Below are 12,434 nucleotides of genomic sequence, written 5' to 3' on the forward strand. Positions count from 1 at the left end.
GCCCCCCACTTCTGAAATGAATCCGGCGCCGCCGCACTGAATCTACCTGAAAACACTGTACGCTATTTATTCCTGTATTTATTTATTCATGTTTTTATTCCTACATTTATTTATGCGTTAATTTATTTATACTTATGACATGTTGCGACCTCTATATAGGTGTGGGACTGAGCTCTCTTAATTCCATCTTGTCACCGCCGGGCCCGGGTACAGGAGGGGTAATATCGTTCTTATTATACATCCATGGGTAATATGCATGGATGTATAATAAGAACGGTAATAATATGCATATTATGAGCGTTGTGGTTCAACCGATCTGAATCGCTTCCTGAAGCAGTCACGTGGTATCGACAGGCAGCGAGGCTTCCTTTGTCATCGATGACGTCACTGGCCCAAACCATACAAGCCTCGATACAAGCTTCACAAAAAGCTTCGGGGATTACTCGACACAAGCTCCGAAGCCTCGGGGCAATACGTAACATCACTACTCCTATCCACTATCCCTTAACCCCGTGACGTTTCACACAGAGTTCAAGGGATAGACGATAGGGATAGACGTTAGGAGCTGATTTTAGGACTATTCGACTGCAACAATGGCCTCCGCAGCTCGGGAGGATTTATCAGAGAACCGGGAGGGTTTAGCGGCCTCAGGAGACACTGGGACACCGGGGGGAGACACTAGGACACCGGGGGAAGACACCGGGATGGCGGGATCCGGGAAAACAACCTTCGTTCAGGTGAGTTTGCACCAGGAGCTGATGGGAGCTAACCGGAGCTAACGGGAGCTGATGCGAGCTAGCTACTTCTGTATAAAAAACAGTATAAAAACAATATTAATATAGTTTCAAAAACTGTATTAAAACGGTGTCAATGTAGTGTTCAAAACGGTATGAAAACAGTATCAATATAGTATCAATACTGTTTAAAACAATATAAAAGCCTGCTTATAAAACAGTGTTCCAGCACAGGCTGTACAACAAAGGTGATTAAATAAATACACACTGATCCAAGTTACTGTGAGATATTAGTAGATGACAAGTTAGAGCAGGCACCGTGGGAATTGTAGTCTTTTATAGTATGTTGACTACAGACGTCACAATTAGGTGGCCTTTCTTATGAAAACAAAATACTGGCTGTAACACATATATAACCTAAGATTCTCGTAGACTGGAATCTTAAGTACAGTTCTTGAGTAAATGTACTTAGTTACTTCTCTAAGTAGCTGTAGATTTGTTTAGTTGTGTCTGTCGGTTGTATTGAGTTGCTTGTTTTGTGTCAGCTGTAGTTGTGTTGATTATTTCAGAGACACAGCCGGAGAAGGAGCACTGAGAGCAGCATGGAGGAGAACAAAAAGACCCCTGGAGCTCAGGTCAGTGTGCACTTCATCACAATATATTCCTAACACTGTTATCCCCAAATGAAAGATCACAACCTGTTTAGAAAATACAATATGAATGCACAATATGGTTAGATATAGGTTAGGACGTTGTTGTATACAACACGATAATACTTTAATGGTCAATTCTGAAATGTGACTTGCATCACAGCAGCTCCATGTGTAACATCAACATAAACAAATATCAAGGCACAATACATGAAAAACAAACAACAAACATGTAACATAACAGCAGGATCAGTGAGAGGCAACCTGCATTTGATCTGGATTCAGCTCTGTATTTACTGTGAGGACTGACTGGAGCACAAAGGATGCTTCAGGCTGACTTTATTGAATCTCCGTTAGATGCTAGCAGCTAATATTCTCTATTCAGGGGCCTCATTTATAAACGGTGTGTATGCACAAAAGATGGCGTACGCCAGTTTCTACGCACTGTTTGAGATTTATAAAAAACTAACTTGACGGGAAAACGTGCGGTCCTCCACGCAAACTCTAACCCATGCGTACGCACTAAGCACTAAAACGGGAGAGACGAGAAACTGCGACACCGTTGGCAAAAGGAAGAAAGGAGAGAAATATGTGGAAATAATACCATAAATAAAATGTTACTTCTCATTTACCATATATGAAAAATTCATTTTCAAACATTGATTAAAGCCAATCTTAAAATGATTTAACAAACGCCTGTTTGAGACTCCTCAGTGCACACAAAAACATAACTGGGATAAATAAATAAATACGGAAATGTTATTGATCACCCCTCGATTATGTTCTCTTGTTAAGAAATATATTCTCATAAATTATGCGGTAAACAGAAGGACAGAATTACTTTAAACTGATGCCGTTTTGCATTTCTATAGGTTATATGAGCATTGTTTTATATAGAATCACGTTTAATCATGTTTTATGCCGCCAATAGCCTACTTGATAAGTCGCTCGTAAAACACAGGAGGTATGGAAACTAAGAACACCATATGTGGTCAATTGTACAGCTAATATAACACAACACATTAGTTGTATTTCCTTTAACTGGTGGATTATGGATATAGAGTTGCTGAACGACAGCTGGAACAGAAACCAAAAAATACAAAAATATAATTCAGATCCAGTCGTCATGACTCCACTCCGGAGGGATTCCCCGATCATTTCTTAGTTTCTCATCAAGGGGGGGTCTCCTGTCCCCGGTACAAACACACTGCCTGAGGAAGGCTATGTGTATTTATTTAGTCATTAACCTTTTTCGGACCACTTATTTATTTATTTTGGTGACGATCCGACCTCCATGCTGCTACTCTGGTTCAAACTGCATCCACCAAACAATATGATTTATCTCGACCTCCCCAAAATAACCAAAATCTGACACGGTTTGAGATGTCTTTTTTAGCTGTTCTGTCGTCATTTCCTGCGATCTTCTCCATGCAGTCAGTCAGAATGAATGAATGAATGAAAGGGCGTTTCTTTGACTATTTATAGGCAAATATGGGCGTTATGTGAAGCCCGCAAAAATTGCGCCGCATTTCAAACTGATTGTGATTTATAAAGGGAAACCGGCGTAGGATGTGCCGTACGCAAGTCTTTTATGAATCGGAAAGTGTCGGTGGGTATTTCAATCAATCAATGTTTATTTATATAGCCCAATATCACAAATGTTACATTTGTCTCAGTGGACTTCACAGTTTGTACAGAATATCAGTATGACAATAAGACACCCTCTGTCCTTAGACCCTCTGTCCTTCGACCCTCACATCGTACAAGGAAACACTTCCAGAGAAAACCCACAGTTTAAAGGGGAACATGGGAGAAACCTCAGGGAGAGCAACAGAGGAGGGATCCCTCTCCCAGGAAGGACAGACGTGCAATAGATGCCGTGTGTAAATCGAAGAGATAATACATTTTACAACATAGGTAGACCAAATGTTTGGAAATGCATGTGTCTGTAATAAGAACATGAATCCACGAGGATGTCAACAATCTTGTGGGAACCATCAGGGAAGTAGTATGGTGAGAGTCAGGCAGGACCGCAGAGACAGGTTCAGCCACGACTCGAAGTCCAGGACTCAGATCCAGAACTCAGGATCCAGGACACACGACCACAGCAACAGGATCAGCCACGACTCAGGATCCCGGCGTAGATATAGACACCAAAAAGACATTTGGGGGAAGCTGGGTTATTCGGAACATGAGAGTAGCAAGTAAAAAGTAAGGAACAGAGGTTGAGAGGCACAACGTGTCTACGTACATGCACTCCCTTAGGATAGGGTGAGGGAAAAGAGTAGGAATTAAGATGTATGCACCACATCTATACCATGAGCGCATTGCTCCTAAAAAGTTTTTTGGCACCTATACCAATCAACAGTTGTGCGTCGACTCGGCAGGGATCAAGGCACGTATTTATTTGCTTTGTCCTACGTAAGCAACCTTCCCACGTCAATCCTATGCAAAGCTTTATAAATGAGGCCCCAGAGCATGCTTTGGGTCCCAGGTGATGTTGTTGGACAGCCTCTCAGGTTATTATGGTCTGCTGAGTCAGAAACTCTCTGACAGGGTTGACCAACAATCTGTGAGCAGATTTTTAACAGGTGGAGCAGTTTTGATTTTAAAGATGTTGACAAACACTTGTACCAGGTAGCATTGATAGCAGATTACGACAGATACAGCCCACTCAAAAATATATTGTTTTATATCAAATTAATTAATTAATATATATATATATATATATTAGGGCTGTCAAATGATCACAATTTGGAATCAGATTAATCACAGCTTAAAAATGTATTAATCATGATTAATCACCATTCGAACTATGTCCAAAATATGCATATGTATATGTTGTGGGAATGGAAAGATAAATGAAAGAAGGCGGATATATCCATTTAACATAAAGTATACGCATGTTTATTATAACATTGTTCTGTGTGTCAAAACAAAAGACAGCCCACACACCTATCAATCATCCAACCGTGGGGTCTTATGTCATTGCGTGTTGATTTCTATCAACACAGGGGTGGGGGGTGAACGTTGTGATCAGCTGTTTTAGCGCAGTTCTCCAGTGAAGGGGGGGAGTCTCCCTCCGCAGCCGGTTGGCGTAGTTTTGGCACAATTCCGTTGTACAGACCGACGTTAACAGCAGCCCTGTCTAAGACTCTGTCGTCCGGTGATCTAACCGCCTTCTGGGAAAGCTTCACAAGTACGTCGGTACGCAAATGCGCATGCGTACCTGCGTACCAGTTATGTGCACCATAGATATACAGTATATATCTATGATGTGCACCCCTGTGCTACAGCAAAAGTATTCTCCGTCGGGACTTCCTGCAACAACACCACGCCGTTATCTTGATTCTGATTGGCCAGAAGACATTATCAAAGATGTTCTATTGAGAAGACGATCACTATGTGACAAAAGTTTTCAAAACCGTTTCTGGTCTTCGGTATTTCCAGACAAGTGGCTACTGAAATCAATCTTACTAACTGCTGTCTGTGCAATTCTCGGCGCGAGTTGGCAGACTTTATTTAGCTTACTTTAACATCATTTTTCAAGGTGGGGCTAAGCCATTTCTTGTTATGGGTGTAGCCTACTACCCCAGCCATACCCTGGCGCTGCCACTGGTGGGATGTATGGGGCGGGCCATTCTGCACATGCGTTAAATATTTTAACGCAATTAATTCAAAAAATGTATTGCCGCCATTAACGCGGTAATTTTGACAGCATTAATATATATATTAGCTGTACACTTTACCAATATAATAGTTTTTTAGTGACAACTTCACCAATAAATCTCGTCCAACTAATCTTGCTGCTGTCACTCCTCGACTCTTGGTTGTTGATCAAACCTGGTAACCCCGGGCTTCCTGGCAGCTGTCAATCAAAGTCCAGTGGCTCCGCCCCTAAGTGTCAGAAACTTTTCACACACGCAGACCAAGCGGCAAAACCCTGGTGAAGAGCCGGGACGCCAATACGGAAGTGCAACACACTGCAGTTCATCTAGTGGCCAGTAGGAGCAGTCTGCAGAAAGGAGCAATTTCCATAGACCCCCATGTTAAAATGCCCAACTTTAAAGCAGAAATAAACATGTTTACATCGTGGTTCAAAAAACCATATTCTCTGTATAGTTAGATCCCCCCTTCATGAATATGGATTGGGGGGGGGGGGGGGGGGGGGGGGTGAATTTTTTCTCAAATAATCTGTTTAATTAATATTAAGCCTTAAAGTTATGCATATATTAGGGAGTGGTCACATTGAGTGACAGCTCCGTTCAATCACTGCTGTTGCTAGCTTCTTGTCTCTCTGCTAGCTGCTCCGTGAAGTTAGCTACAGGGACTCTGCCTGCTCAGTTCATCCAGGGAACACAACTTGATCCGGCCGTGGTTGTTTGTTCTTCATGCTTATATATCGGACTATTGTGACTCGCTCTGCGGTTAAAACAGACGGTGCATTAATGCGGTTTTGCGGTAAGTGAAATTTGAGTACTTTATTTATGTGTTAATGATTTTAATCAGCTACGTAATGAATGTTAAGGCTTGGGTTAGCGTGTAAGCGAGTGGTAGCTACATCGGTACTAACGATGCTAATAGTAGCCTCCAAGTTAAAATCATAGACTATATTTATAAAGGTTAAAACGAAATAGACAATTTTTAAGCGTTAAGTGGGATAATACTGTACAACAAACGCCTTCTGTTTGAGGTTGATAAAATAAGGTCATCCTTGTAACTTAGAGAGATATTTTATTATGTAGGTAGGAACTGTATGCATCGCTAAGGTTAATTTAAATTGGCTATGCTCAAGTATGTAGACAAGCTAATGTCGAAGTAGTGTATGTGAAATCAACCTCACAATAAGATGTGTGTATATTACAATTATTAATGTCATATTTCAAGATGATTACTTAGATATTACAATATGGTTGTTTGAGCTGGAGTTCATTATTGAGCTTACACGTTAACGTCACAGTCATCTGAAGAACAAACCCAAAACTTGTTGTTTTTATTAATGCATTACCAAATTGGTATCAAATAAACAGCAAGCATTGGTAACACAACTTCCAAAGTTACAGTAAAATAAAAAGGACCCTGACTCGGACAATACACAATCCAACATGTTCAACAGAAGAGAATCAGTTATATTGTTTGTACACATGGTACTTTACATATATATCTGTTTGTTTAAGGTGTCCAGTTGATGCAGACAGGCTGAACTAGAGAGTGAGAGACAGAACTGGACTCGTCACAGCAGTGAACTTCAGCACAGGTATAAAGACTCTATTTTTCATACTGTACAAAGAATCAAGAAAGATATTGGTTTAAATGAATGAAGTATTGACTTTAATACACTGATATACATTCCATTACACAATACTAGATCACCTACACATCAGTTAGTTTGAGGGGTTTTTCCATGCAAAAGGTTACATTTAGATGTTAAAAAGCAATATGATTTTGTCAGCTTTCTAATTTAATGTATTGAAGGCAAAGATATTCAACACAGTGAGAACAGCTACTATTTATCTCTCAATATTGTCTGTAAAAAACGTGGTAAAAGTTATTTTTTCAGTGAGACAACAGAGCAAGCTTCTACAGTTGCACTACATTTTGATAACAGTTAAATATTCTTTTGATAACATATATTTCAATGTTGATGAACTTCATACTGTTCATTCTTAATCTGATTGTCTTTGTAGCTTGCTGTTGAAATAAATAAAAAACATTACAATTACAAAATAATTATATCTACAGCCCCTAAACACACAAACACACCGCTTTCATAAATAACACACTTGTTCTGCAATAATATGTTTTATTTTTCCTGTAATTTTTGTTAGGAAAGGACATGCCTGAAAGACACAACATGTTCTCCTTCTCTGAGGGTCAAGAAGAACATCCAAGAGGAAAATTAAAAGCTGATGCTATGAGATTTTAAGACCAGTACACAAAGAAACTACTTTTATTGTAAAAACAGTCAGCTGATCGAATGCACCTATTTCCACATCTACACTCCATCAGCTGATTATTTCTATTTGCCTCGCTTTATGAGCTTCACATCACTTGTGCCTTGTACCGCAGAGTTTGCAATGTCACAAATAAATGGGGCCAATCTTCAGTCAGATGTGAATGTGTAATCTAACATTTTCAGTAAGAATAATGGACAAAAGGAGTGCAAATACAAATACAATTGATTGAAATGTGAACCAAAAGTTAATCAAATGTTTTAAATAAAAAGCACACATTTAGTCAAATAACGTGAAAGACTAGGCCTGTGCAGGTGGTATCAGCTTTGCCCAGCATGGGCTCCTCCATCAGGCCTGGTCCTCCTCACAGAGGAAAGACCCTCAGTCCTCTCCAAACCAACAGACAGGACGTCCATCACACGGAGGTTTCTCCCTGAAGTCTCTGCAGCTCTCTGGACATCATGCTGTCTCAATCCGTCCACACTGAATATGAGAGGGGGAAAATGAAAATAATAAATGCTTTAGACAATAAGAAACATAAAGTTGAGTTGCTCAGTTTTTTTAGATTGTCAATACTATTACTGTATAACTAATATATCAGGTTAAGAGGCACATTCAAATAAAGATTGGTCTTTAAATACATGTTGTCTTTTGAATTGTTTGTCTAAAGTCAAGGATCTAGAACTGGTACCGTAATTTTCGGACTATAAGGCGCACCTGAATATAAGCCGCAGCAGCTAAATCTAATGATGTGTACATATATAAGCCGCACTGGACTATAAGCCGCAGGTGTTTTAATGTTTCATTACCATATGTAAGGGTTCGTGCACAGAGGGGATTGTCGGGAAAGAGATGGCTGTTTGAGGAAGCTCCCATTTATTAACATTTCAACAAACAAGTTGCATATTTGCATAACGTATTCAAGTGTTAGCATTTAGTGCAATAGTAGCTACAGAACATGTGCTGTGTAAACTGTACTGTATCACATAGCGTTTCAGACACACACACTTTTCAACTTTCAAACTTAAACGGTGCGCTCCCAGTACACGTACCGGCAGTGATCTACAGCAGTGGTTTTCAACCAGTGGTACGGGGACAAACTGTCTCGCTCTCGTAATGTCTGTCTGTCTTGCTCTCGTTCTGTCTCTCGTACCACTCTCGGTTCCACTTTTACTTTTGTGCGCTACTTGTCTCACTCTTTTCCGGCCTCCAGCTTTTCCTGCTGGAGCCCGCCGCTTAAAGGTGGGGGACGCGGACCGGCCATAGAGCCCATAGAGTTAAAGGTGGTGGACTGTAACCTGTAAAATCCATAGATTTAGGAGGTCCCCTAGTGGCCGTTAGCTGTAAAAATCCATAGATTAGCCGCACCGTTATATAAACCGCAGGGTCGAAAAATGGAAAAAAAGGCGCGGCTTATAGTCCGAAAATTACGGTACTTAGTTTTAATGATACAGTCTGGTTATTATGCTGTTTGGAGGAGGACTCACAGGTAAGAGCACTAACTAGCTACCATCACATGTACCTTAGCTTGACTTAAATGTATTTAACGTATAATTAAGTGATATCAAAATATAAATAACTAATGTCATGCAAACATATTAATATTTGCTTGATTCCAGTGTTGAATTTAGCACAATTGCATACAAACGTTAAGGGATTTTAAGATTCTGAAGTATTGTGCTAAAAACTCAATAACTTAGATTTTTATTTATAGATTTGCTGAATAGTTTCATGTCCGCTTACCTTAGAAACATAAAATGCCACGGCAGTGTGCAGATGGGGAGCATGTTAGCTTAGCTTGGTAGCTTCAGCTAGCTCTGGAACTTTCAGCTCGGTGGCAGCAGGTCCCGCCTCGGCTCCGCCTCTTTGGCCTTATTTGGAGCAGGCTGGAGTAGGCGGGAGTTGAACTCTGACGTCACTGTCGAGCCGTTAGTGGCCGACTCCGCCTCCTAAGGGCTTCTCGGCAACTCTGCAGAATCCTATGGGTGACGTCACGGACCCTACGTCCATATATATATAAATAAATATATATACAGTCTATGGCGCAGACAGACTCCGCGAGCGAATGAGGCTGTAACGGAGGTGATCTTTGGGGCCATAGATCTCGGCCTCCGTTACGGATTGTGTAGTTTTGTTGGTGGAGAAATGTGTGTGGTGTGTGCATCTATCTGTGTTTTGGTCTGTCTGTCTCTGTTTGTTGGTTTTATGTTGAAAAGTGTTCCCCTTTCCCCATGTCTGTTATGGTTGATTGTGTGCACCTGGGGCCCTGTGTTTTCTCCTCCCCCCCACCTGTGTCTAATTGCTCCCCCTCACCTGTGTCTAATTGCTGATTAGTGTGTGGTTATTTAGGCTCTGTTTCCCTGTCTGTTAGGAGGCTGGTAGTGTGGTGGCTGGTGACTGCGCACAGGAGCAGCAGATTGAGGCTGTGTCATATCATATGTGTATGAGTTAATAAATGCCCACATCGGGTTGTATTTTTGGACGTTCTGCCTCTGCCTCCTTGCTTGGTCGGGCCGCTCAGTTGTCAGCTTCACAGAGGCTGACACTCCCGCGAGCGAGCAGGAGGGCTGCCGCTTGCGGTGGTTTAATCTGCGCGCCAGGGTCGTTTTATGCGTGTGTAAAAGCAAATGTTTTGCTCGTGAGTAGAATAAAACATTTGTTCCACGTTAGCTGTAATGGCTACGGGCTCTTTTCGGAACCGTAACAGGACTCCCAACAGGGTATTGTTCAAGTCTGGTCCACTAAGGAGTATATCGTTTAGAGATGTTCCCTCACATTCAGCACTTTATTTGGTTTGGCTTTTGTGGGTGATACACACCGAATGTTGGTAGGTACCAGTGTTCTTTTCCTTTGTCCAAAGGTGGCTGAGGCTCAGCTTGGTCATTGTTCAGCATCTTTTGCATGAACTTGATATAATGTTCTTTCATTTCTGGCCTTTTCTCAAGAGTTTTTCGTAAGGAGAAGAGACATTTCAAGGCGTGTTCCCTGTTGCTTTGAAGGCGTCGTCTAGGAGAGCTGAATGGTAAAGGAGCTACCCAGCTGTTTCCTTCATCTTGGTAGACCTCTGCATCCATGATTGCAAGGAAAGCTTTGTCGTCTATTGAGAGTGCGATCTTGTTGTCATCTTTCGACCTGTCGAACACTGAACACCCGAGATTGTCTGTCATCGCAGTGCAATCTGTGTTCTGCTTACATGCAGGGAAGGTGAGACTAGGATGCTGTGTCATGCCACTGAAGTCTTCTTTAACATGAATACTGTTTGGACTGAGATAAGATGTGCGACCGTTGTGCAGTATGTTGGTCTTGTAGACATTGACCTCTGATGGGTTGTGAGCTATCCCCAAGCATACTTCTCCCACAATGATCCAGCCTAGGTCAAGCCGTTGTGTGCATTGTGCGGTCCATTGATTTGCTCACGTACTTTGTGCCTCCTTAGGGTGTCTCTCCCTAAGAGCAGAAGGATAGGAGCGTTTTGATCTACTGGATGAATCTTGTTAGCAACTGGCTGTAGGTGTGGGTGATGTAGTGCAATCTCTGGAGAGGGAATTTCTGCTCTTTCATCTGGCACCATGTCACACTCAATTAAGGGTGGTAAGGGAAGCTGTGCTTTCCCCTTCACAGACTCAATGACAAAATTAACGGCTCTCCTACCTGAAGTCTCTGACTTCCCAGAACAGGTTTTCAGGATGTATGGAGTGGAGTTACCTTTAACTTCAAAGAGGTTGAAGAACACTGTCTTGGCAACACTGCATACATCTTCATTGCCTTCTCCTTTTCCCTTGCAGGATATGCTTTCACCAAGATGATTTTGGAACGTGAGCTGTAACCCTCCCCACAAACCTCCGTCCTTTGAGGTCACTGATGAAGATGAGCTTTCACTTTGCTCCCCGCTTTCGTCTTTCCCAGCTGTAGGACTCTGAGCGTTTAAAGGAGGAGGGCCTGGATGCAGTGTGGCGATGTGTTTGTCACTGTTGCAATCGAAGCATTTGTCAGTTTGCAATCTTTTGCAATGTGTTGAAAAGAACCGCAACATCTATAACAGGTGCGATTGTCTCTGAGATATTCTTGGCGGTCTTCAAGAGTTTTCTCTCTAAAGAGCTTATATTTTTTCAGTGGGTGTGGCTTCTTGTGAATTGGACACTGGCGATCTGGCTCATCAATTTTTTTTAAAGTAAGACTGCTTTGGGTGTCTGTTGGCTCTTCTGGGATGTCTGTTTTGTGTACAGTCACAGAGGCTTTGTTGCTTTGCGTGGATATAATAAAGCTTGGATCGTTCTTAATCTTTGCTTGTTGCTGGACAAACTTGGCGAAGACAGAGAAAGGAGGGAAGGCTACTCTGTAATCCTCCTTGTACTTGCTTCCAATGCTGGTCCACCTCTCTTGCAGATTATAGGGAAGCTTTTCCACCATTTCTCTTACCCCACGAGCTGTATCCAAGTACGAAAGCCCTGGCAGAGCACCTTCGTCCTTAGCACACTCAAGTTTGAGGAGAATGTCGCCTAGTTCTCTCAGTTTAGCATTGTCTTTGTTGGTGAGCTTCGGAAAGTGTTCTATTTTCTTGAGCAGTGCGTTTTCAATAACCTCTGGCGCCCCATAACACTCTTCAAGACGTTGCTAGACCATGTTCACACCAACACACTCTCACTCCATAATCGTCCAGGAGCGACGTTTGGTCAGGGTCCCGTGGCGTGCAGTTGTGACGCTCCTAGGCTCCTTCACCTTCATAAAGGGACGCAAATAGCTTTCAACTGATTGCAATGTATTCCCATCTGCGGCGGGATTTGACGCTCATGGAAGCACGGCATTCGTTTGTGTCGGCTGCTCTTAAAGGCAATGTGAGCGTCCATTCCCATTGGATAACGGAGAATTGTACACCCGGAAGTAAGTATTCCCCTTACTGTGGATTGATTTTACAGTGATATCTGCACTATACTCATCGACTAAAAAACACCAGATTATCCTTGTTAATTACACAACATTGATTGGTTTAAATTGTGTGCAATGCTTTTGTATTTTTGCCCTTCGATTCGGAGAAACAAATATTTTTTCGGAGTAAAGGAGAAGACACTACACTACCCAGAATCCCCAGCTATCGT

At 42.0% G+C, this 12,434-nt stretch overlaps 1 protein-coding gene across 2 annotated transcripts in view; it reads left to right on the forward strand.

The window, feature by feature from the left end:
* The window catches only part of LOC307028186 (uncharacterized protein), a 54,936-nt gene that overhangs the window by 29,633 nt on the left and 12,869 nt on the right, over positions 1–12,434 (forward strand). The window contains exons 1-2 of one of the 2 annotated variants that reach the window (XM_079663000.1): positions 359–737; positions 1,304–1,369. In XM_079663000.1, coding sequence (XP_079519126.1) covers positions 594–737; positions 1,304–1,369 — 210 coding nt within the window. In that variant the 5' untranslated portion in view covers positions 359–593. Of the gene's footprint in view, positions 1–358; positions 738–1,303; positions 1,370–12,434 lie in introns of those variants that run through there. The other variant, XM_079663001.1, reaches the window with a different exon arrangement.

The sequence above is a fragment of the Notothenia rossii genome, assembly GCF_949606895.1.
Source record: "Notothenia rossii genome assembly, chromosome: 2".
NCBI lineage: Eukaryota > Metazoa > Chordata > Actinopteri > Perciformes > Nototheniidae > Notothenia > Notothenia rossii.